We start from the raw sequence: 26,417 nt of genomic DNA, 5'->3' as shown, positions 1-26,417 counted from the left end.
TGGGCTCTGACCAGCCCACTAGGTTGGCAGGTGTTTCGGAACCAGTGGGCCACTTTTGACTAACAGGAGGAGCTGAAGCCAGGCACCTAGACCTACAGGGGGCTGCCAGCTGCCAGAACCACCGTTGGGCAGTTCCCAACATGAGGGTCAGTCAGTGGTCCCAGCACTTGGGTGTTGCCCTCAGAGAGACAGCTCAGCACTAATCATGGTGTCGTGCTCATTAGTGAAGGAGAAGCCACAATACGGCAAAAACCCCGTGGTGATGGTGGACGAGATCATGAGCTCCAGCCCTCCCAAGTTCAGCTTCCCCGAAGCAGGCTTACGCATCATGATCACCAGTAAGTTTGGGCCCAGGACCCGACTACGGATGGCCAGCAGGATCATAATTAACGAGGTAAGTTTGCTTTAGGACAGCATGACTGAGTGGCCTGGGTGGCGTTCTGGCACTGTGAGGCAGGCCTGGCTTGTTAGGATGTTTATGGCTGCACCTGTTCAAGGAAGGAAGCCCTGGTGCCTCCGGAAGCCCGAACATCAGTCCCACAGGCAGCAAGTTACCCTTTCAGGAGGAATTTCAATCGAATACCATGCCTGACATATTTCATTAAGTATTTTGTCAGGCTCTGGAGTAGAACTAGTCAAAGAAAGGCCAGTCTGAAGTATGAATGGTTCCTTTAAGATGTTATTTAGGGCAGAAAAAAAAGATGAATACACACCTGTTCTCTGTGGACAGAGCAACTCTAGAAGGAAACCCAAAACGCTAGCCAGTGGCGACTACCTCTGGGGACTTCATTTTCATTCTCGCTGTGCTTAAATTTTGTGCTGTGTGTCTTGCTCATTTAAAAAAAAAAAAAATTGTAGGGGCCGAGCCCGTGGCTCACTTGGTAGAGTGCTGTGCTGGGAGCGCAGCAACGCTCCCGCCGCAGGTTCGGATCCTATATAGGACTGACCAGTGCACTCACTGGCTGAGTGCCGGTCACGAAAAAACGACAAAAAAAAAAAAAATAAAAATAAAAAAAAAATTGTAAGTTTGAATATTATTTAGTGTATAAACAGTATAGCAAAGATAGCAGGCTTATTGCTTATCAACTTTTCCAGTCTTTGCTGTATATATGCATATTGGAATTTGAAATCCTTACTCTCAGCAGCAGTGACCAGTGATTGCTAATCATCAGTAGGTAACACATAGGTTTTATGCAAGCATTATATTACACAGTTCTACACGTTCTATATTTTGAATACTTCTTCTTTGATTTCATATGTAATGTGCTCTCTCTGTGGAAAGTTTATTAAGAAAGGGAAACACCGTTCCAAACGTGGAATCATTTTGAATAATTTTGGTCCAAATCAAATTTCATTGACTCAAATTTTACTGAATCCCGACTTTTTCATGAGAGTGATCATTGTACTCACTGGGTGCTGGGGTTGAACAAATCTTAAAGATTTGGGGATTTGGACATTTTAGTGTATTTTCATGACATATACAGTCAGGGAAATAATAGGTTTTGATAGGTTGGTAAAATGCTGGTTGTCTTGCCCCAAATGTTTTAAGCTTCTGCAAAAACTTCATCTGCCACCACATTGGGATTGGCCTGCCCTGGAAGGCACACAGGGGGAGGCCAGGCTCAGGAGGAAGCAGTTCTGAGTTTTAATCTCACATCAGCCACTAATTGCCTTAGTCTCCTTGGGTCTCAGCTTCTCTATCTGAGGGTATTGGAACGCATGCTGCCAGCTCTAAACCTCAGTGACACACACACTGAAAGACTGTGCCTGGAGATTAAGCGATGACTTTGGGGAAATTCATTGTAGAATGGAAGTAGGGAAGAATAAAAACCACAAAATGCCCAGTTTCAAAGTTTGTTCATTAAGACCTTTTGGTCTTCAGTCATTTTAATTCCAGAATGTTGCAGAGAAGCTTGCAAAGCTCAAATTACTCTATGGCAGAAATGCCTATGGGATGCATACCCTTTTTTGTTTGTTATCAAAGGGGGCAGAGCAGCTGAGAGAGGGTTTGCGGGGATAGGGGGCCTCTTTGTGGGGAGGGCAATGTTAGGGGCATGGAAGGAGGGCTTTGTTTTTCCTTCACTCTAAGGCTACACCTGACCTGACTTGAGTGTCTTCACCCAAAGCCACTGAAATGAGTTACCAAGGGGCCTGGAGGATTTCCCCTCCCTGCTTGTGAATCCATCCTGCCTGGTCACCAGCCTCCTTCATCCCACACCTTTACACCTGGATGCTGTAATTTACTAAGCACCTGCTGTATGCCACGCAGATACTGGACATTTTGCCTGCGTTATAGCTTTAATCCTCTTCATGACCTTTACCTCAGGCACCATGATATTTCCAGTTTATCTGTCAGAGAGGTGAAGTAATTTGCCCAAGGCCACACAACTAATTAGGGGGCAGGGCAAGGGATTCCAACCCAAATCTGAGTCTAGCCTGCAAAAGGGAGGCTGCATAGATTCTTAGAGGTCAATCTAGTCTATACACCCCACACCCTTCTTTCTGTATCTTTATTCCCTCGTAATATCCAGCTCCTCTTGGAGTGGCTTGTTATTGCCTCTTCCACATGGCAGCCCTTCAGACATCAGGCAGCAGTTGCCAGCAAGAATTCTCTCCTTGAGCATAAACATCCTTGGAATAATCCACCCTCCCTAATGTGGCAGGTTTCTAGTCCTCACCAACTAGGTACTCAGCTATAGAAATCTTTTGGTTTGTCTTTCTAAGCATGTGGATCTATCACCTCCCTTGTGTTATAATCAATGCTTCTTTTAATACAACCTCAGCTATCTTTAAATATTTTTTTCCAAGTACAATCTTCTGTTGATTCCTGTCAAGCTAGAGTCATGACTCCTCCCCAGTCACCACCATTTACATTGCTACTAAGTCACGCCCCTTCCCCCCCTTTGCAATTCTGTCCTTGCACGGGTAGTTTTTTAAGACTCCAAGGATGACCTGTCATTTAACCCTACATAGGTAGCAAAATATTATTCCTACATGTCTGGGCCTGGGCCTCAGGCATAGGTCACTTTGCTCTTTTTAGTGGAGTAAGTATTTTAGACTCTTTGTAGGAAAATTTTTTTAAAATTTCCACCCCACCCTAGAATTCATGATTTAAGAGTCCCTGCCAAAAACCAACATGAAGGCAGTTAAATGGTTAATTCCTCTTTCAGAGAACATGCTTCCACCTTAAGTGATAATTTTTCCCCCTAATAACCACAAGGATAGTTGTTAAGTTACGGCACATGGACTTGCAGACATGTTAACTATCCCTTGGTCTCTAACTGAGGAAACTGGGAGGGATATATATGTGTCCATTGTGTGGTAATTATTACTAACAAAGCCCAAAGCTGATCCATACATATTTGTACTGAGAGCCAGACAAAGGGTGAACTGTGCAAAGGGAGATAGGCTCTCAGGAATGCGGAAGCCTGTTAATTTCTTGAAATGCGGCCTCTGTGTCTGGTTTAGTAGAAATTTACAGACATGGTGAGGAAGATCAGACTGAGCTTGGGTGGAACAGAGGCAGTATGTGATTAGTCACAGTGAGATGGGGGCAGGGAAGGAGATGGATTTGGTCGTGGACATTTGCCTTTGAGAACACGCTCACTGGACGTGGTGAAAGTCTCCAAATGGTCAGCAACCCAGTGAGATGTTCAGCAGCGTTAGTTGTCAGAGAAATGCACATTAGAACCACGATTAGATACCAGCACACACCCACCAGAATGGCCAACACTGAGAACATCAAGTTGAAAAGGATGGGAGGCACCTGAAATTCCAGTCTGCTGCTGGTGTCAGTGTGAAGTGGTTCAGCATGCACCCACCTGATGACCTAGCAGTCCAACCCCCAGGTGAGACCCAAGAGGAATGAGCATGTATGCCCACAGAAAGACACGAACACGGGGACTGCCCAGTGGGCTCAGTTGGTAGAGCGTGGTGCTGATAACCCCAAATCAAGAGTTCAGATCCCATATGGCCAGCTGCAAAAAAAAAGAAAAAAGTAAAGGAAGACATGTACACAAATATTCATAGCTATACTCTTCATGATAACAAAGAGGAGGAAACTGCCCAAATGCCCATCAACAGACAAAAAAATGCATTGTGGGTTATTCACACAATGGAATAGTACACAGCCATGAAAGTAGAAAACTACTGACTCATGCAACAACATAAATGCATCTCACAGGTATTAGGTCGTGTGAAAGAAGCCAGACATAAAATAGTATGTACTATTTTAATTCAGGTATGTGCAGTTCAAGTTCAGGGAAAATGAACCAATGTTTATAAATGTCAGCATGGTGGTTACCTCGGTTACCTGTAGAGGGGGCATATACAATAGGAGAGTGCCTGAGGGAGTCTTCTAAGGGGCTAGAAATATTCCACATCTTTATGTAAAACAGCATTGAGCCATACGCTTCATGTAAGTGCACTTTTTGTGTGATATACCTTAAAAAAAATTGCAAAAGCCATGGAGGGCCTTTCCTGTGACTGTCTTCAAGGGACTATGAACATCCCCTAGGAGAGCCCTGGAATGGTTGCTGTCATTGGTGTCATGGGTGGAGTTGCCAAGTGTTGCTTTGCGTTGCTTCGCCCCCCCATGGATTTGTCACCCCCCTTCCCCTGGGTGACAGAGACGCAAAGGATTACTCAAAGCCCATCTCTTCTGAGCAGTGAGAAGCCCCGAAGTGGTTAATTTCCCTGGGACCCTCAAGCAAGAGGCAGCCCTTTCCTTGGGAAATTAATGCTGAATTGGGTTTCTCTTCCTGCATTTATTTTCCAGACCAGGAAGTTACAGGAATAGAACAAAGGTGGGGTTATAGTTTAACAATATAAGGTGGTAACTTTCAGTGAAACAAGCCAGATGACAGTCCAGTAAGGCAATTAAGTGGTCCTATCAACACAAGCTTGACCTTAGCAAACATTCCTTCTTATAGCAATTTCTCAGTATCTTTACATAACAATCAGTAACTTGTCTGTCTTTGGGCCAGCAACCTGCTGTGCCACAATTCTTATCTTGCAACAGAGACTTATAGCCTGAGGAAAATTTCCTGTCCTTGCAAGGTCAATATTTGAAACTGCAAGGCTTTGGAAAACCAGGCCCTGTGAAGTACATATGCTTTATAGTATATTCCACAGCCACGTTGGCACTAAGAGGGGGAGGCCCAGGCCCCCGATAAATCCCCAAAGCCTTTCTGGTGACAGTCCAAATGGACATGAGCAAGCGCAGACGGATCCCAAAGTCCTTGAGCTGATTCTCAAGCAAACCTATCTCTAGGGGTGTTGTTCTAGAAACCTCTGAGAGCTGGGTGGCTGTAAGGGACAAGGCAATAGCATGGTACTTTATCACATGCTTTGGTGTTTGTCTTGCCTCCCATCCACCCAGCGGCAGAGACTGATCAACTCGGCCAATGGTGTGAGCAGCAAGCCGCTTCAAAATGGGAGACACGAGAACATTGAGAACGGGAATGTTCCTGTGGAAAACCCTGAAGACCCTCAGCAGGATCAGGAGCAGCAGCCGCCACCACAGCCACCACCCTCAGAGCCAGAGCTGGGCGAGCCTACCTTCCTGTCTCCCTTTTCTGTGCCTGGTGAGCTCTGAGGGGTGCTGGGCTCTCGGGCTAAGCTTCCGGGGGCTCCACTGGGACCAAGTCCTGTTCTTCAGGATGGAGAAGGGCCCATGAGGGTGGCGGAGGATGAATGCCAAGTGTTGATGTTAGGTCACCGGGTAGTTTAGGAGGTATTCGATAAATACAACATTGGCAATTAACAGTGGATTAGAGCTGCAATGGGAGGCAGGCACCGCCGAGGGTGGCTGGAGCCTGTGGGCCAGAGCAGGCCCGCTGGTGGCATGAGAAGCACCAGTAACCCCCAGTGACTGCACTCAAATATTCAAGGCAACTGATCTGTCTTTTGCAATAAGAAAAAGCAGCCACCGGTGTTATTTTATGGAAATTCCCAGACTCTCCACCCTTGCAGTGAGAACAGGCCATTTTTCCCCTGCGTGGCTTATTTGCTGGGACAGGCTATTCTAAGGCTGTAAATGACCTTAGATGGTTACACCTTGTACACTTGAAGATCTCTTCTACCCATAAATAAGTCAGATCAGACCACAACTCTGCTCTAAGCCCTCTGGTGTCCTCCTGTTTCACTTAGAGTTGGACCTGCGAGGCCCGGTGTCATTCGACTGCCTGCTCCTTGCTGACCTCACCCCCTGCCCTTGTCCCTCTTGTGTCCTCTGTCTGCTCCAGCCACCCTGGCCTCTTCTCTGTCCCTCCTAGAACAACCAGCTGTGCTCCTGCATCAGGACCTTTACACTTGCCCTTTGTTGGAATGCACTTTCCCCACTTGTCCCCATGGCCTGCTCCCTCACCTTCTTCTACTCTCTGCTTAAATGTCACCTTATCAGTGTGGCCTTCCCTAGCCACCCTATTTGAAATGTTTTGTACTTTTCTTACCTTGTGTGTCTCGCCCCACTAAAATATCAGCCCCACAAGGGGAGACATCTTTGTCTATCGTTTACTGCTGTAGCCCCAGCGCCCGTGCCTGGCACATAGTAGGTGCTTAGTAGACAGACAATGAATGAATGAATTCAGGAGTTCACATGTGAGAGGATCCTGGGACCCACCTGTTCCCCCTTCATCTTTAAACAAACCTTCCCTGTGGTCCTCTGCAATCCTAGATGGGAAATGAAAGTTTGATCTGTTTTGACCCTATTCTTGGAGGTTTATGTATGTATTTATTTATTTATTGGTGTCCACCATCCTGAGAAGCAGCAGAATTCCAGAACTTGATGTCTTTCTGGAAAGAATTCCATGTTTAACATTGGGGGAGGTGGCTCTAGGTAATCAGAGGCTGCCTGCATCCTGTCCCCATCTTTATGGGAACATTCCTGCCTCCAGATAGAGCGTGTGGGCCTGCCAGGTTGGGACAGTCTGCCACTGTGCTCCATCTTGAAGGTGTATGTATCATTTGGGATCTCAGGGCTTCCTTGGAGTTTCTGGGTTAGAGAGTGTCAGGGTATGCCATTAGAGCTACCTAGGGATTCTTCCCAAAATTCAGGGCCTTGTTCTGAATTTGGACATTCCCAAGATGGGATCAAGGCCTAGAAATCTGCATTTCCAAACACTCTCTGGGTGAATCCTGGGACCTGGCTGGGTTAAGAATTGCTGTTCCTGGTCAGCACCTACCAGCCTTTTTTCCATGTTAAGGGCAGACCCAAAAAAATGAAATTTGTCCCCTGACTGAGGTCACAGAGAAGCCTAGCCCAGGGGTTTCAGGCCTCTCCCTAGGTCCTCTCTGCCGACCTGGAGGCCAAGGGGATTGGTGCCTCAGCCCGCCTCTAGCAATCCCTGGCTCTTCAATACACCTGCCTGGAAGCTCTGAGGAACCAAGGTCACACTGTCCTTTGGTAAGGGTTCAGCCCCCAGGACCACTTCTGGGACACTGAGAGCAGGAGGGGTGGTCTTCTCCAGATTGCAGGTCCCTGTATCAGTTACCTGTTTGGACACACCAGGTGAGGGAAGATTCCACAGGGAGGGCAGTGTGTCCACTCAGAGAACCAGCTCCAGAGCTGATGAACTGGGGGGCCCCCGTGTAAGGATGACTCATCTTTCCATTTTCATCAGGCCTTGAGTTTGGCAGCGTTGGCTGGGGAGGACCCCAGGACTGGCTGCCCCTTCCCATGTCCTTGCACCAGGATCTGGTGCTCCCCAGAGGAATGGCCATGGGGTCTCTGGGCAGGTCACCTCCCAGGGTGGGGGGCTTCAAATGCTGTTGTCTTGAGAGGGCTGGAACCAGGTGGCTCCTGGCCCTCCCAGCCGCCAGGTTCCCTGTACCTCAAGTCCTTCCCTGGGGGGCTCTGCCTTCCTGGGGGCAGCCTTCCTGCTGCCAGGGGCTCCAGGACATCCCCTGGGCTTGGCCCACAGCTGAGCCAGGTGCAGCAAACTTCCTCTCAGAGCTCGGCTGCCCTCGCCCTCAGGAACAGGCGGGGCTTCCTGCATCCCAGTGCAAAGCTCCCTTCCCATCCCTGCGAATGTGTTTCCAGGGTTGCCCATGGAAACCACGTGTTACTTCCTCTTCCTCACTGGGTGGAGCAGCTACAGGGAATTGAGGCCTGGTGTGGGCAGAAGCTTACAGGAAATCAGAGCACATCAGTGAGAATCAGCCCCAAGAGCAATTCCATGGATCCAGCTCCCAGCTTCTCCCCTCGGCCTCTCTCCACCCATCTTTTCAGCTGTCTCTGGTCTGGCTTCACAGTGACCTGGGGCTGCAGGTGGCTCTGAGGGTGCTTCTTACGGGTGGGTGCAGTCCATGTCCTCCTACGTTGGCCCCTGGAAGGAATCACAGGGCTTGGGAAGGAATGACAGGAGCAGGGGCCACAGGAAGAGGCCAGAAGCCATCCCACTGGTCAATTCGAAACCAGCGTAGCTTCAGGTGTCAAGGACTGAGTCTAGCCTGACTGATGGGCAGCTCTTCTGTGTTGTCGGGGACAGGCCGGAAGATGGCTTGTAGAGTCCAGAAGTCCTGGGTTTGAATCTCAGTTCTGCCTCCCGCCAGCGCTGGGACCCTGGGCACGCTGTTCACCTCCCTGAATCTCCGATCCTCATCCACAAAATGAGATGACAGATTCACCTCCCGGGTTGATCTCAATAGTAAATAAGAATTTAGTCAGGGTCTCTGCACAGTCTGACACACCGTAGGTGTTCGATAAGTGTTAGTTTGGATCAAAGTGTGCTTTAACCACATGGCTTCTGTTACACCAGCTTCTTACACCCTCCCTTGTTTGGACTACAATCATTGTTCTAGAAAGGTCACTGGTTTCAGAATCTTGGAGTCCTGGAACTGTCCGTCACTCCCGGGGTCAAGGAGAGGGATTTAGCACGTATTAAGCACCTACGATGTGCCAGGCACTGAGCTTCAGTCACTTTGTAGACAAGATGATTCAGTCAGTAAATACTTGGGTACCAAACTCCGTTCTGCGCTTTGAGGACAGGACATCCATAGTCCCTGCCCTCTGGGAGCTTCCAGGCTTTCAGGGCACATCTAAGCAGATAAGTACGTGATGCACTGAATAATTCGGCTTCTTCCCTTACCACACAACGGGTGGGTGGCAGAAGCGGGAGGCCACAGCCTGCTGCCCATTGGCTCCCCCACCCAGATGAGTCATTGCTGCGATTGCTGGGGCGGAGCTCAGGAGCACCCAGCAGCACCCCAGCTTCAGTGCCCACTGCTCTGATGCTAGACTTACATGTGGATAGCAAGTGCAGCCGTGCTCTTCCCACTGTGCAGCACAGAGGCTGATGATCAGGCCTCCGAGGCCAGCTGTTGACCAGGGAAAGAGGGAGAGCTGCTGCTCTTTTTCCCACAGAAACCAGTCTGCAGCCTGGGCATTGCCCTGAATCGGTTGGCTGGTGACCCTGAGCCCGAGCCTAGCTGGGGAAAGCCCCTAATGCAGGTTGGTTGTGGCTGGCTTAGTCTGCGAAGTCCTGCGAGTCCCCTGAGGTCACACCTTAGCCCTCCAGGGCTTTTCTGTCCTACCCCTGTAGGAGTCAGGAAATCGCATTGTGCTCACCAGGATGCTGGCCTTTGTGTCTGTGATTATTATAACAGACAACACCTATTGGGTGCTTGCCATATGTCAGGCACTAGGCAGGAAAATAGAGAATTCTTAAAGGTCTCTGTATTCGCATGGGCTGCCATAACAGAATTCCATAGTCTAGATGGCTTTAATAACAAATTTATTTCCTCACAGTTCTGGAGGCTGGAGGTCTGAGGTCAGGGTGCCGGCATGGTCAGGTTCTGATCATGTCTCCCTTCCTGGCTTGCAGACGGAGAACCTTTTGCTATATGTTCATGTGGCCTTTGCTGGGTGCATATAGTTGGAGAGAGAGGCCACTATTGGATTAGTACCTTATTTTTATGATCTCATTTAACTCTCCCTCCTAAAAATTCTTATCTACAAATGGTCACATTGGAGGTGCAACAAATGAATTGGTGCGGGGGACACGATTCAGTCCACACCAGGATCTTATGGGGTTTCTGTGTGCTATGCCCTATTCTAAGAGCTTTACATGTGTTCCCTCATTTAAGCCTTAACCTCAACACGTGGTAGGGGCAATTATTTCCATTTTACAGAGAAGTAAAAGGAAGCACAGAGAGGTTCACCATGGTCACAAGGCAAGTACGTGGAGAGCAGTGTATCCACCTGAGCAGCTTATGCTAACCATTGTGAGGTCCTGCCTCTTTGTACTATACACTTTCATGTAATCTTCCCAGCTGCCTTGTCAGGGAGTAATATTGTCATCCCCATTTTACAGAGAGGGAAACTGAGGCTCAGAAAGGCTATGGAACTTCCCATTACATGGGGTTTATACAGCCATTACATGGGGAGTAGAGTCCCAGGGCTGTCACATAGTGAGCAAATGGCCTTAGATATATACCCTCAACCTACAGTGCGATTAGCTTAGTTCAGTGTAGAAACTGGGATAAAAGTGTTTCCAGGCCATTGAAGGTTCTTGGAATAGTAACAGGAGAAAAAAACTTATTGAGCACTTACTCTGGGCCAGGCAGAGTGCTTTCTGTGTATTAAGTCATTAAGTCCTCATGACAGCCCTAAGGAGGTCGATATTATTATTCCCATTTCACAGATGAATGAACTGAGGCACAGAGAGATAAGTTGTCCACAGTCACACAGGAGGAGGAGGTAGAGCTGGGATTTGCACACTGGCATTCTGTCCCCAGACCCAGATGTGCTTAGGGGACAACACTGTAGCCCAACCCATAGGTTCTCTTGGCACTCTTTGCCATTCTAGCCCATCAGGAAATTGATTGCCTGTGTGCGGGCTGCTGGCATCTTTTAGCTTGTACACAGGGTGCCAAATGACTTGTGTCTGTGTTTAGTAAACCGTGTTGAATCAAGTTGAATTACGGGCCTTTGGGGATCTTATCATACACTCTCCAGGGCTTAGATGGCATCACTAAGCCTTCTCTTCCTTATTTTATAAGAAAACCCAGAACAGTCAATTCGGGAAGCTTTTAAGGCTTACTCACCCCCATTCACCCCCGTCTTCTTCAGTTCTAGGTAGCTCTTTTTTTTTTTTTTTTTTTTTTTTGTCTTTTTCGTGACCGGCGCTCAGCCAGTGAGTGCACCGGCCATTCCTATATAGGATCCGAACCCGCGGCGGGAGCGTCACTGTGCTCCCAGCGCCACACTCTCCCGAGTGCGCCACGGGCTCGGCCCATCTAGGTAGCTCTTGAGATAGCTGTACTGGGTGGGGAAAGAGAGGGGGTTTTGGTCTTTCTAAACTCAGTGAGGAAGTGATGCAGAAATGGAACTCGGTGCAGCTCTGCGTGCCCGTCCTTCCCTCCCAGCTGTGAGCGGTAGAGACCGCAGATTCTGCGGGCTCACATGCGTGCACACTGCCCGTCTGTTCAGGCCTCCGACACACAGGACCTGATGGTGGAGATGGTCTTATTCTTGCCTCAGTTGCAGGAGCCACTGGAGAAGTTGCACATCCGGTAGATTGTCTCACAAGCCAAGGTCAGGATCTCAGAGAAGCCATCTTGTCAATTCCTCTCTGTGCAGCGCTGGGGTGTCGGCTCACAGACCAATGGGAACCAACACTGGCTGCGTGTCTGTTAATGTAACAGCTTTTTAGAGATACAATTCACTTACATAATATTCACACCTTTAAAGTGTGCAGTTTAGTGGCTTTTAGTATATTCTTAACATTGTGCAACCACCACCACCATCAATTTTCGAACATTTCATCACCCCTAAAAGAAAACCCCTACCCATTAGCAATCACTCCCCGCACTAATCTTCTTCCTGTCTCTTTGGATTTATCTATTCTGAATATTTCATATAAATGAAATTATGCAATATGTGGCCTTTTGTGACTGGCTTCTTTCACTTAGTGTGATTTTTTTTCAAGGTTCCTCCACAGTGGAACACATGTCAGTGCTGTTTTCCATTTTATGGCCACATCTTGCATTGTATGGATATACCACATTTTATCCATTCATTAGTGGATGGACTTCAGGTTGTTTCCACTTTTTGGCTCTGAGTGGTTTTTAAAAAGAGCTAATAGAGCACCATGGAGAAGGAGCTTAACATTTAACTAAATGAAAGCAACTTTCCTTCAAGTTTTCTGTGGTTTGCAGCAAATTGGCTCTGAATACTGGGGTTAAAAGGAATCTTTGGAATTTGTAGGCTAGTCCCCTTATATTCCAAAGTAGGAAACTGAGGCCCAGAGAAGGGCAGGGGCTGACCCAAGGTATAGTCTCAAGCAGACAGAATCAGTCACCTGGGCCACCTGCCCTGGAATCCACTCCGAGATGCCCCTCCAGCCGGGCCAGTGACACATGTGCAGGGTGGTGGGAGGTAAAGGCACCTAGGACCGCACGGGCTGGGCTCCTGAAGCCTCTTCCAGTGCCAGCAACAGAAGCCACACAAGCTCTCTCCAGCTAAAGGAGGGACTTTTTAGAATAAGTGTACAGGGGTGTGCTGCTGCTGCTGCAGCAAACCCCGCATCCCCACAACCCGGCTCAGCAGTAGTGTATCAAAGCAGCAGAAAGGGGCCCCGGCCTCACCTCAGTTCTGCTTTTCAAGTTAGGGAGCCTGTTTTGAATCAAGAATCCTAAAGTTTGAACTTTAGGATCTGGGAAATGTCTCTTTTGGCTTTCCAGCCTCTGCAGACACACTGGAAGGAGGTGGGAACGGGGGCTGCTGAGGGCCAGTTCAGCAGGTCAGCTTCAGTGGGAGCTGTAGTGAAGTCAAGGAACAACAGTCAAACCGTCTTATCCGTGACTTCACTTCAAGCAGCCCAAAGGGCTGTGACAATGCCATGCAGCTCACAGAGCCTCCGAGTGATCAGAGAGAGGCCCACCATGTAGCCGCACAGAGGCGTCCTTCCTCAAGCGCCCACCCTGTCCCCAGCACTGTGCCAAGCAGCCGCTATTCCATACTTAGAGTCCATATGACAGCCCTGCTGGGTAGTGGATGGTTCCCCATTTCCCAGATGAGGAACGTGGGGCTCAGGGAGCCCCACACAGGTGAGTAGGTACTATAGTCAGGTCTGGTACCCCAAGTCTGCCTGACCCCACAGTGTTGTCCTTTAACTGGTTCCTCTGTTGACTTTGGCCAAGAAGGCCGAGTCCTGAGCTGGAATATCTTCACTGGAATGCTGTGGAAACAGGGACCTGGACGGTCCCGCCCTGCCTTCCAGGTTTGCTGGATGCATAAGCAAGAGAGCAGGCTGCCGGGAGACCTAGGGCCAGCAATTGTTCCGTTAATTGTTCTCAATTCCATTGTTGTTTCTATGATGCAACCTCTGTTTAATGCTCCCTGGGGTCTCCAAGTTCAAGGTAAGGCTTTCAGAGGTAGGACAATGTGCTCTGTACTTTCTGCTTCTCTTTAGTCTCACAGGGTTCCTCAAGGTGGGTGGGCAGGGACTGTTACTGCTGTCTCACGGTTGAGGAGACAGAGGTTCAGTGAGGTTAGGGATCCACCTAGTGCCACACAGTCAAGTGACAGGACAGGACAACTGTCTTTGCCAGAAGCCTTGAGATCTCTGTGGTGGGTGCAAAGCTGGCTGTAACTTAGGGTCATCTTTAGAATGAGGAATTTGATGTGCCAACCCTTAATGTCCTTCCAGCTCTGGGATCCGTTTCTATCCAGTCCCAAAGTTTGGACATGGAGCCTCAGGTGGGGGCTGTGGGAATGTCTGCAGTGCTGAGGCAGGGGTCTCTGGGATTGGCACCAGCTGAGGAAACTCTGGGCTTTGCTCCTCCATTGACTGGGTGATCCTGGTCTACAGGTCTGATCTGTCCTTGTCCATGAGGGCAGTTGCTTCTGTGAGGAAGCACGAACAGGGTCCCTAAGGCTGGACAGTGTTCCTGTCCGTGCCAATGTGGGGGGAGCCTGAGCCCAGGCTGCCTTCCCTGAAAAGCCTCCCACAGCCCCATAAGCTTTCCAGGCCTCTGCACTGGGCTGCCAGGGGAGGATCTCTTCCTGGGCCTTTGGTGTCCCTGTCCATCCAGCCCTCAGCAGGGCCTGGTTCTGACCTTGCTGCTGCCTGATGTTTTCTCTCACTTCATCCTTTTCATTCGTCCCCTTCCCCCCAACCTCAGTGTGGCAGCTTAGCTCCACTGCAGGTCTTGACCTCATCTGCTTCCTGCTGGGCCCACCCCTCTTTGCCCCTCTAGTGCCCTCAGGATCAAAACCTGCTCTCAGCAAGGTAGGACGGTGTCACTAACAGGCTTTGGTATGGGACAGCCATGGAATTGAGTCCTGGGTCTGCCACTTCCTGGCTGTGTGATCTTGGGCAAGTTACCTTACCTCTCTGAGCTTGTTCTAATCTTTGTAAAACCCAAACCAGTGCTTGACAGTACAGGTTGAGTGTCCTTTATCTGAAATGCTTGGGGCCAGAAATGTTTCAGATATTGGATTTTTCAGATTTTGGAGTATTTGCAGAATACGTACTGGTTGAGCATCCCTAATTTGAAAATCTGAAAATAGCCTCTAAGATGTGAGGCATACACACGTGTTGGATAATGGCAAGGCAGTCATTCGGTAGTCCAGCCTTGACAATACTCCCACCTCCACTTGCATCTCTGTCCTTCCCCAAAAGGCCTGTTCAGAGGCCACTCACTGGCTGGGGAAGCAGGGTCTGCCACTAATTTTCTGTGAGATTTTGGGCAATTCATTAACCATCATGGAACTTGGTTTTCTTCTTTATAAAATGGAGTTCACCAAATGGGATTTATTCCAGGAATGCAAGCTTGGTTCAACATATAAAAATCAATGTAATATACCATATTATTAGAATAAAGGACAAAACCATAATATCATCTCAATAGACATAGAAAAAGCATTTGGCAAAATCCAACATCCCTTCCTGATTTAAAAAAAAAAAAAAAACTCCACAAACTAGAAATAGAAGCAAACTTTCTCAACCTGATTAAAGGGTATTAATGAAAAACCAACAATTAACATCATACTTAATGAAAGACTAAAAGCTTTCCCCCTAAGATCAGGAACAAGACAAAGATATCATTGCATCACTTCTATTCAGCATTGTGCTGGAGGCTCTAGCCAGGACAAGTAGGAAAAATACAAGGCATCCAGATTGGAAAAGAAAAAGTAAAACTTTCTGTGTTTACAGATAACATAATCTTATATATAGAAAATCCTAGTGAATACACACACACAAACACACACAAAAAACTATTAGAATTAATAAACTTGCAGGATACAAGATCTATATAAAATTCAGTTTTATTTCTGTTCATTACCAATTAATCAGAAAATGAAATTGAGAAAACAGTTTCATTTACAATAGTATCCAAAAGAATAAAATACTTAGGAATAAATTTTAAGAAAAGTAGTATAGGACTTGTACACTGAAAACTACAAAACACTGAAAGAAATTAAAGACCTAAATAAATGGAAAGATATGCCATCTTTATGGATTGGAAGACAACATTTTTAAGATGGCAATATTTCTGAAATTGATCTACAGATTCAGTACAATCCCTATCAAAACCTCAGCTAAAAAAAAAAAAAATAGCTTTTTTGCAGAAGCTGACAAGCTGATCCTAAAATTCATATGGAAATGCAAGAGACCCAAAATAGAAAAAACAATCTTGAAGACCCACATCTCGACTTCAAAACTTACGGCAAAGATACAGTAATCAGGATATAGTAATCAAGACTCTGGTATTAGTGTAGGATGGACATATAGATGGAATGGAATTGAGTGTCTTGAAATACACCTATTCATTTAGGGTGAGTAGATTTTTGACAAGGGTGCCAAGACAATTCAGTGGTGGAAAAGAGTAGTCTTTTCAACAAATGGTGCTAGGACAACTGGATAGCCACATTTTTTAAAAAAAATGAAATTGGACCTCTACCTCACACCACATGCCAAAATTAATTTTTAAAAAAGAGACCTAAATGTAATAGCTAAAAATAAAATATTCTTAGAAGAAAACATAGGTATAAATATTCATGACCTTGGATTAGGCAGTGGATTCTTAAGTGACACCAAAAGCACAACAATAATAGATAAATTAGATTTTATCAAAATTTAACTCTTGTGATTCATGAGACACCATCAAGAAAGTGAAAAAACAATCCACAAAATAGAAAACATTTGCATCTCATATCTAAGAGTCTAGTATTCAGAATATATAAAGAACTCTTACAATTTAACAATAAAAAGACAACCCAATTTGAAAATGAGCAAAGGATTTTTCCCAAGAAGATACACAAATGGCCAATAAGCCCATTAAAAGATGTTTGACATCATTAGTCGTTAGAGAAATGAAAATTAAAACCACAGTGAAATACCACTACACCCCCACTAGAATGGTTGTGATTTTTTTTTAAAGATAATAAGTACTGGTGAGGATGTGGGAAAATAGGAGCCCTCATATATTGCTGGTGAGAATGTAAAATGTCACAGCCACTTTGGAAAACAGTCTGTTCCTCAAAGAGATAATTACCAGATGCCCAGCAATTCCACTCCTAGTTACAGACCCAGGAGAAATGAAAATATATAACCATTGTATTCAAATGTTCATAGCAGCCAAAAAGTGGAAACAACCCAAATATCCATTAAGTGTTTAGTGGGTAAACAGAATACGATATATCTGTATTATGGAGTATTATTCAGCCATAAAAAGGAACCAAGTACTAATACACACTACAACATGGATGAACTTTGGTTTTCTTAAGAAAATTTTAAGAGGATATTCTTAGTTTTAAATTTTTCAAAGATGAATCTTACAACCGTATCAAGTGTTTAGCCAAAAAAAAATTCACACACAAGCATGCATACGCACACAACACTCCATGATAGTAGAGGAACAGAAATAGAATGCACAGTGGCAAAATGTTGGTATCCAGCTGAAGGCCTGGGTTGATAAGGACTGAGAAGATTAGGAGGGGCATGGACTTTGGGTAGAATTTCGTCAAGTCCAAGGATGACTGAGTGGGCTATAGTAGAGACAGTGCCTTTTGTATTGGACAGCTGGTGAGCCGCATGTGAACGCTGCACCCCTCCGCAGTTGTACTGCTGCTTTGTGTTGCTTTGCCCTGCCCCCACGGATTTGTCACCCCACTTCCCCTGGGTGATGGAAACGTAAAGGATTACTCAAAGCCCATCTCTTCTGAGCAGTGAGAAGCCCTGAAGCAGTTAACTTCCCTAGAACCCTCCAGCGAGAGGGATCCCTTCCTCAGGAAATTAACCCTGAATTGGGGTTCTCTTCCTGCATTTATTTTCCAGACCAGGAAGTTACAGGAAGAGAACATAGGTGGGGTTATAGGCTGGTATGAGTTTCAGTGAAACAAGTCAGATGACATTCCACTAAGGCAATTAAGTGATCTTACAGCAATTTCTCAGTATCTTTACATAACAATCTGTAACTAGTCTGTCCTTGAGCCAGCAACCTTGCTGTGCCACAAATCTTTATCTTACACCAGAGACTTACAGCCTGAGGAAAATCTCCAGTCCTCCACAAGGTCAATATTTGAAACTGCAAGGCTTTGGAAAACCAGGCCCTGTGAAGTACATATGCCTTATAGCATATTCCACATTGTACCGTGTCTCCCTTTGGCAGGATGGCAGTAGAGCACTCCCATGAAAAACCTGAAGCCTAACTTTAATAGTGGTAGCACATGAGACACAGTGATTCTGACTCAGTTGTAAAATAATTGCAAAATTAGGATGTGTTCTGTCCTTAAATCTTACACCTTTTTCTTTGAATCTTGCAATTCTTTCTGTAAAGTGTCTTGATACAGTGAATTAGACTATATAGAAACAAAGCACCCTGCATTATATAAAGTTTTACTGCTTTTCTGTTATACCATCAAATGTGCTTGATTCTCTAGGCCTAATTTGTATATCTTTACATTCACTGAGTAATTTTCACCTTATGAAGAATTCAATAAAATGGTATTAAAAGAGATAAAGATTGCTGTCAGATTTAAATCCCCTTTCATCTTTCCTCTGAGCCTGGGCCTTTGGCAGATGTTTGTTTGGATATGCAAAATGTATCCCACCGACAAAGCCTGCTTAGATCATAGGGCAGTTAGGTCAGTCAACATTTACAAGCTGTAATGACCCATCTCTGTAAGATACATATTAGAAGGTCTTCACAGCTACTGTCTCCTAAATCACGTAAGTGGTGAAAGTCAGTGTTTTCAGCACTCAGAAGACTGGAAAACAGTTTGGGGTATCATATAACTCCTGAATGACCTAAATTTCACAAGATAATGGTTGAATATGGTGAACGATTCGATAGAAAAATATTCTCAAGATAAAAGACTTCACAGGGAATTTTGTCTCTTCTTGCATCTCTTTTTGTCTCTCATCCACTTGTTCCACATCAGATCTAAATGTTCAAGATTCTTTTAACTTGAATATGAACACAGAGAAACCAAGTTCCAACATGGATGAGCTTTGGAAACATGCTAAGTGTAAGAAGCCAGACACGAAAGGCCACATATTATGATTCCATTTATATGGAATGTTCAGAATAGTCAATAGGCAGAAAACAGACTAGTGGTGGTCAGAGGCCGGAGAGGACAGGGAATGGGAAATGACTACTGTGGCTATGGGGTTTCTGTTAGAAGGGATCAAAATCGTCTGGAATTACAGAGTGGTGATGGCTACACGGCTTTTGAATATATGAAAAACCACCTGATACACACTTTAAATGGGTGAATTTATGATATCTTAATTATATCTCATTTGTTTTTAAGTGGAGTTAATCTAGAGCGGTGTTTCTTGAAGTGGTCTGGGGACCAGCAGCATCTGGGAACTTGTTAGAAATGCAAATTCTCAGACCCCGCCCCCCAACCTACCAAATCATTAGCTCTGGGAATCTAACGGTCTCTCCAGGGCGATCTGGTTTATGCTCAAGTTTGAAAATCACTGGTCTGGAATCTACACTCTCTAGCAGTGTAAACACTCCTAGCTCTAGGGTCCATGAAAATCTACTCTGCGTCATCCAGCAGCACAAACATCCCTACAAGCCACAAGTTAACCACTCCTTTAATTGGAGCATCTAATTAGTTAACTGTCCAAATTAATTTATTTGAGGTTTTTCATCAGCGACTGCATCTGTTCTTAATTTTTTCTTCCAGTATGATGAGCCATCTGTTTTTGTTACGGTTCGTTTTATAGACTTTTTTTTTTCACATAATTTGTAATTTTCTGCTCTAAAGGAGAAATCTGAGAGCTTAGTAAAAGAACCGACAGTGGCCCTTCCTTCTCTTGTTGACGTTCACAGGTCAGTCGCAGTCTGTGATGAGCAATTCTCCCTGACATTGCACCTGAGGGGTGGCAGTGGGGGGCTAGGAGGGAGGTAGTGCTGGGGGGGTGTTCCTCAGGATGGACATTGTATCATCATCCCTGTGGCACTCAAGACTCTATTTTTATCATTTCACACATTGATTAGTCTAAGCTCTTCTAGTGTTAGTGAAACCCAGTTCAGGCTGGTTTAAACCAAAGAGCTCACATAGTGGTAGGTTCACTGGGAGAATCAGCGTTCAGGCAAGGCTGGATACAGGGCTCACGGGAGGTTACAAGACACTGTCTCAGCATTGCTTTCCCCTGGTTGTCTTCATCCCCGGATTGGCCTACCCCATCCAAGCTTACATCCCACTGGTTTAGCCCAGTGCACAGATAGTGCCTGTGAGTTAAGCATTGCATTCAGCTGTATGTAAGAGAAAACTCAGGGACAGAGCCTTAAACTCAAAGGATTTATTTTTCTCATGTAACAAGAAGTCCTGAGGTTAGGGAATCTCATAGCTTTATCATCAGCATCCCATTAATATTGTTTATTCTTAGTAGGTCGCTTTTGTCTTCAGGTTGCCAGGTAGCTTCTGCAGCCCGAGCATCCCTGTTCCAGCAGGAGCAAGGGTAAAAGGCAGGAGGCACATGCCACTGGGTCTGCCTTTTCTTACCAGGAAAATACTTCCTGAGGGCTCCACCAGTGGTTGCCATCTCATTGTGCAGAGCTGTCCATGGCCACCTCTACCTAGAAGGAAGCCTAGGAAATCAAGAATTTTATCTGGGAACCTACTGTCCAAAATGGGGTCCTGTTAGTAAGGAGGAAGGGGCAATAGGCATTAGAGGCTGTGATTCCCAGAGAAACCCCCAGGGTTGACTCTTGTTAAGTCATGTGCCCAGCCCGGAACCTGTGTAAGCCCCACAATGGCATGATGTCGTCTGGTTCACTGTTGGATTCCCAGTACCTGGAATAGCACCTGGCATGCAGAATGAACACATTAAATATTTATGAGATATGGGATCAGCCAAGCTTGAATCTCATACCCACCCATAGAGCAAGGAGGTGGATCAGCCCTGTCCAAACCACATGGACTGATGAATGGACGGTTGGTTCCTTAACGGGAAGTTAGCGTGCTGTTACCATTAAAGGGGAATGGATGCTTGCCTGACAAAAACAATGCCCACTACGATCCAGAATTCTTCAAATCCTTGAGAAGCCAATTCACACTGGCAAAACTCTCAGGAGGCTGATGTATAGACCTGAGAGTCAATTTATGAAGTTACCAGTATGAACTATATTGTCTTATTTTCTGTATTTTTGATGCTCTGGCATCTGAGGCTTCTCTGGGGAGACTGCCCCTCCCAGGGCCAGCCAATTCTTAGAGATAGCAAATGAGTGCCTGTCAAGTGATTCAAGCCCGAATCACTTCTGTGTCTGTCTCACCCACCTGATTAAAACAAACTTTAAGACATTTTACATGCGGGTTTGGCAAAACAATGTACACTTGAACACGACCTTAGGACCTGAGGACATTAGAGCAGAACTTCTAGAATATTGGTAGGATTCAGAAATCCGTATGTTAACAAGCTCCCTGGGTGACACAGATGTTTCAAGAACAATTGATTCCATCTCCATCTCTTATTCTGAGGATGAAGAGACCAAAGACCAGCCTGGTGGTCAAGTCTGCACAGGAAACCAAATCCTGTGGCAGGAAGTTTGATGGTGAGCTCAGAATTCAAACAAGAAGTGAGATGCTCTTGGCCGGGGTGGCAGGTTGAGCAGCCCTCCCTGTTGTTTCTCTCTTCATAACTCTTGCTTGGGACCCTTTGGTTACAAGCAACAAAACCAGCTAGAGCTTGCTTGAGCAGGAAAGGGGACTCCATGAGAAAGGGACAAGTGTTTCCTGGAGCTGGGGCAGGGGTGCAGATGGGTCTCAGGACCAGCTGGAACCAGGAAACATGGTCAGGCAGCCCCTCTCTCCGCATCCCAGTCTCTGTCCCTGATTCACCTGTGGCCCCTCGGACCTTCCTCTGCGTCTCATCTCGTGATTTCACAGTCCCAGCCACACCCACACTAAAACTGGCCCCAGTTTCAATGTCCTGGAGGCACAACTGATTATCTCATTGTGACCAGAGTCCCCCCGAGTCAGTCGCAGGCAGGAACACAGACGTGGCTGGGAGAAAACATCCCCCAATCGGGGGAACTGGGCAGGTTCTACCCAAGGTGTCCCAGGATTCTCACCAAATCAGAACACCTGGCACAGTGTTTCCGGGCTGCCCACACCTCTTTACCCTAGTCAGGTGCAACTGGGTTCTCTAATTTTTCCATCCCAGTAATGTTTCCTGGTGATGTGTTCCAGTCTTTTGGCAGAAGTTCAGGAAATATCTTACTTTATCAGCATAATAGGTAGTACTCCTTTTCTAGGAATGGGCTTTCAATAGTGACTAGCACATCCTTTGTGTGTGATTTTTTTTTTTTTTATTAGTTTCTATTTCACATGGTCTTTTCCTGATCTTGTTCTCATATTCTGGGGCTCCTTGTAGCCTCCCACACATTTAATATGTGTTCAGTTCTGCCACAGGTCAGGGGCTGAGCTGGAGTCTCTGCTGGTGACATGACATGGAAGAATCCAACAGGTCCCCGCCTGGGAGGGGCTTCCTATCTAGCTTCAAAACTCATACAGGTAGGCCGAGCCCATGGCGCACTCGGGAGAGTGCGGCGCTGGGAGCATGGCGACGCTCCCGCCATGGGTTCGGATCCTATATGGGAATGGCTGGTGCACTCACTGGCTGAGCGCCGGTCACGAAAAAGACAAAAAAAAAAAAAAAAAAATACAGGTGACTGTCTCTTCTGGGTCAAACATGGACAACCTTGGGCTAACAGCTCCATACAGTATTTGAAACTGTGTCTGTATTAGTATATGGCACCAATAGTAGTGGTGAAACATGCCATTTACTGATTCTCATATGGGTCTTGCATTGACAAATACTATCATGTCCCAAAGCCCCCAGTGCACTATTGTCACTTTAAGAAAGTGAGGCTTGGGGGGACTGCTTCCTCAGTGACCCACAGCCAGAGTTCCTCAGCTGGATTTGAACCTGGGTCAGATACCAGAGCTTTGCTACTGCCTGTCTTGTCTTTGGCCTTTGAATATGGCATAATCAATAAGGTAGCAAAACATTTAAAAAAAAAAAAAAGGCCAGACTGGTGCAGAAGGCACCAGGAGCCGTTACCAGCTGTGTTTGCACCCAACTGGGAGAGATGAGACTGTGGGTTCGAGGAGTGGGACTGCAGGTTAACTTGGGGAGAGTTTCCATAATTCATCAATATTCTTAAAATCCAAAGCAGTTATAGGAGGGAGTGATCATGGGCTGGCTGGGTTAGTGGCTTTCCAGAAGAGTCAGACAGTGGGAAGGCTGAAGAGAGGCCAAATGAATGGACAGCTGGCTGGGGAGGGGGGTGAGTCGGGGGGCACAGCATGAGCAACAGAACAGAGATCAGCACGAGCACCGGGGACATTTCCCACGCCTTGACCATGACCCGCAGTAATAAGTATTTTACACACACATGGATTATCTATAAAAAGGAAACAGAAGCTTCATGGAATAATAATAAGCTCTTACTACATAGAATGATTCTAATATTTTCTATTTTTAAGAAAATGCTGGCTGCTATCCACTAAATTGATTTCACAGTCCACTAATGGATCTCCTGCAACAGTTGAAAAATACAGCAGTAGGACAGGTCCGTCGGAGCGTGGTTTCTTAGGGAACAGTGGTAGGCCATGACGCTGGCCACCTGGGTGGGGCCAGATCAAGGTAGATATTGAAACCAGATGCAAAACCCATACCAGGCAAAAAGACAAATATCTGATCCAATTTGGTGTGTGGGGAAAAAAAAAAATTATCCTTCTTCTATGGTATTTGTATATATCTGCAAAGATGTTCCTGGGCATTTAAGTGTCCAGGGCTACAATTCCCCAGAGTGAATTCTTCCCCTGTATACAGAGTATTAGGTCAAGTCTAGAATTGTCCTAGGCCTTCCTCAGCCTAGGTGAATTTGGATATGGGCTGACAAGAGAAGAGCCTGGAATTTTGGACAAACTAATCAGGCAGGAAACCTTTCTGCCATTTGCACAGGGATTACAAGATGCAGAAAAGCTTATGTAGAGAAAGATCTAGAAAGACATGTTTTTCTAGATGCAGCATTAGGGATGGATACGTGGATGGATCTGCTGATTTCGAGCTAACCATATTTTGGTTCATTATTATAAACAGGCTGGGGTTTTTTCCTGGTAAATATACTTTTAATGACTTAGGAAGAGTCAAGCAAAGATGTACAGAGTTAAAACAGTTAATGCCAGCCTGCTTTGCAACTTTTTAAATTGAGGTATAGTTTATATACCACAAAACTCCCCCATATAAACTGTACAGTTCTGTGATTTTTTGTTTTATTCACAAAGTTGCATGACCATACCAATATATAATTCCAGAACATTTTATTACCCCATTTTCATAGTCCCATGAGCAGTGACTCCCCGTTTCCCCCGTTCCCTGGCAACCTCTAATCTACTTCCTATCTCTATAGATTTGCCTATTCTGGACATTTCATATAAATGAAATCTAACAAGATGTGGCTTTTTGCATCTGACTTCTTTCACATTGCATGATGTTTTCAAAGGTCATCCATGTTGTATCATGTGTCTGTACTTAATTCACTTTTGTGGCTGAATAATATTCCATTGTATTTACACCCCACATTTTGTTTATACATTCATCACTTGATGGATATTTGGGTTGTTTCCATTTGGGGCTATTATGAATAATGCTGCTATGAACACTTGAGTACAAATTTTTGTGTGGAAATAGGTTTTCATTTCTCATGGGTGTGTAATAACTAGGAGTGAAATTGCTGGATCATGTGGTAACTCTGTGTTTAACTCTTTGAGGAATGGGAGAATGTTTTCAAAAGAAGCTATACCATTTCACATTTCTACCAGCAATATATGAAGGTTTCTATTTTCCCATATCCTCGCCGATACTTATTGATCTTTTTTATTATAGTCATCCTTGTGGGTGTGACATTGTTTGGAACTGCATTTTCTTAGTGACTAAAGATGGTGAGCATCTTGTCCATGGTTATTTGCCATTTGTAGATCTTCTTTGGAGAACTGTGTGATCAAATCCTTTGCCCATTTTTTAAATTGGGGTTTTCTTTTATTGTTAAGTTGTAAAGAGTTTTTTATATATTTTGGACACTAGACCCTTATCAGATAAATGATTTGCAAATGTTTTCATGTGTTCTAGGGGGTTTTCCACTCTCTTGATAGAGTTCTAGGAATCTCAAAAGTTTTTAAGTTTGATTAAATCCAATTTATCTATTTTTTTCATTTGTTGCTTGTGATTTTTTAGTGGCATTTAAGAAATCATTGCCTAATCCAAGGTCAGGAAGAGGGTGCCCATGTTTTTTTCTAAGAATTATATAGTTGTGCCTCTTATACTTAGGTTTGCAATCATTTTTTACTTCTTTTTGTATATGGTATGAGGTAGGGGACCAGTGTCATTCTTTTGCATATGGATATCCAGCTGTCTCTGCACCATTTGTTGAAAAGACTATTCTGTCCCTATGGAATTGTCTTGATGATACTTGTCAAATATCAGTTGACCTTAAATGTATGGGCTTATTTCTGGACTCTAAATTCTGTTCCATTGATCCTTATGCCAGTAGCACTCTCTCTTGATCACTGTAGCTTTGTAGTAAATTTTAAAATTGGTGTGTGTAAATCCTCCGACTTTGTTTTATTTTGTTTTGTTTTCAAAATTGTATTGGCTGTTCTGGGTCCCTTGCATTCCATATGAATTTCAGGATCAGCTTGTCAATTTCTGCAAAAAAAAACTGGCTGGGGTTCTGAGAGGGATTGCATTGAATCTGTAAATGAGTTTGGGAATATTGTTATCTTAACAATATTAAGTCTCCCAGTCCATAAACAGAATGTCTTCCCATTTATTTAGATCATCTCTAATTTCTTTCAGTGATGTTTGATAGTTTTCAGCATATAAATCTTGTACTTCTTTCATTACATAAATGTAAGGTTTTGGGGTTTTTTTCATGGTATTGTATATAGAATTATTTTAATTTTTAGAATGTTCACTCTCAGTATATACAACAATTTTGTATGTTGATCTTGCATCCTGCAACTTGGCTGAACTTGTTTATTAGTTCTAATACTTTTTCTGTGGATTCCTTAGAATTTTCTATATATAAGATCATGTCATCTACAGATAGGGATAGTTTTTCTTCTTCCTTTTTAATCTGAATGACCTTTACCTCTTTTTCTTGCCTTATTTCTTTGGCTAAAATCTCTAGTTTAATGTTGAATAGAAATGGTCAAAGCAGACATTCTTATTCCTAACGTTAGGGGGAAAGCTTTCAGTCTTTCACCATTAAGTATAAATTCGTAGATGCCCTTTATCAGGCTGAGGAAGTTTTCTTCTGTTCCTAGTTCATTGAGTGTTTTTATCATGAAATGGTGTTAGATTTTGTCAGATGCCTTATCAGCTTTGAAGGATTGTATAGTTTTGTTCTTTATTCTATTAACATAATTTGTTACATTGAATTTCATATTTTAAAAAAGCTTGCATTCCTGAGATAAATCCTAATTGGTCTTGGTATATAACCCTTTTTGTATGTTGCTGGATTCAGTTTGCTAGAATTTTGTTACAGATTTTTGCATCTATATTCATAAGAGATATTGGTCTGTAGTTTTCTTTTCTCTTGATGTTTTTGTGTGGCTTTGGTATTAGGGTAATACTAGCTTCATAGAATGAGTTGGGAAGTGTTCTCTACTGTTCTGTTTTTTGGAAGAGTTTCTGAAGTATTCATTTTAATTCTTCTTTAAATGTTTGGTGAAAATCACCATGAAACCATAGGCTTTACATTAAGAGAAATTTTTTGATTACTATTTCAACCTCTTGTTATGAATCTATCAGATTTTCTTTTTGAGTCAGTTTTGATAGTTTGTGTCTGTAGGATTTTATCTATTTCCCCTAGATTATTTAATTTGTTGGCATACAATTGTTCATAGTATTCCCTAATTATTTTTGTTTCTGGAATGTCCATAG

General features: G+C 44.7%; 1 protein-coding gene across 2 annotated transcripts in view; it reads left to right on the top strand.

Moving 5' to 3' along the window:
* SLC24A4 (solute carrier family 24 member 4) overlaps nt 1-26,417 on the top strand; it is a 143,472-nt gene that overhangs the window by 103,979 nt on the left and 13,076 nt on the right. For both annotated transcript variants that reach the window (XM_063091348.1, XM_063091346.1), the window contains exons 11-12: nt 225-394; nt 5,381-5,585. In XM_063091348.1, the coding sequence (XP_062947418.1) occupies nt 225-394; nt 5,381-5,585 (375 nt within the window). The remainder of the gene's footprint in view (nt 1-224; nt 395-5,380; nt 5,586-26,417) is intronic.

Source organism: Cynocephalus volans, chromosome 3 (genome assembly GCF_027409185.1).
Source record: "Cynocephalus volans isolate mCynVol1 chromosome 3, mCynVol1.pri, whole genome shotgun sequence".
Classification (NCBI taxonomy): domain Eukaryota; kingdom Metazoa; phylum Chordata; class Mammalia; order Dermoptera; family Cynocephalidae; genus Cynocephalus; species Cynocephalus volans.
The sequence above is the reverse complement of the archived record's forward strand: the minus strand, read 5'-3'. Positions and strand labels throughout refer to the sequence as shown.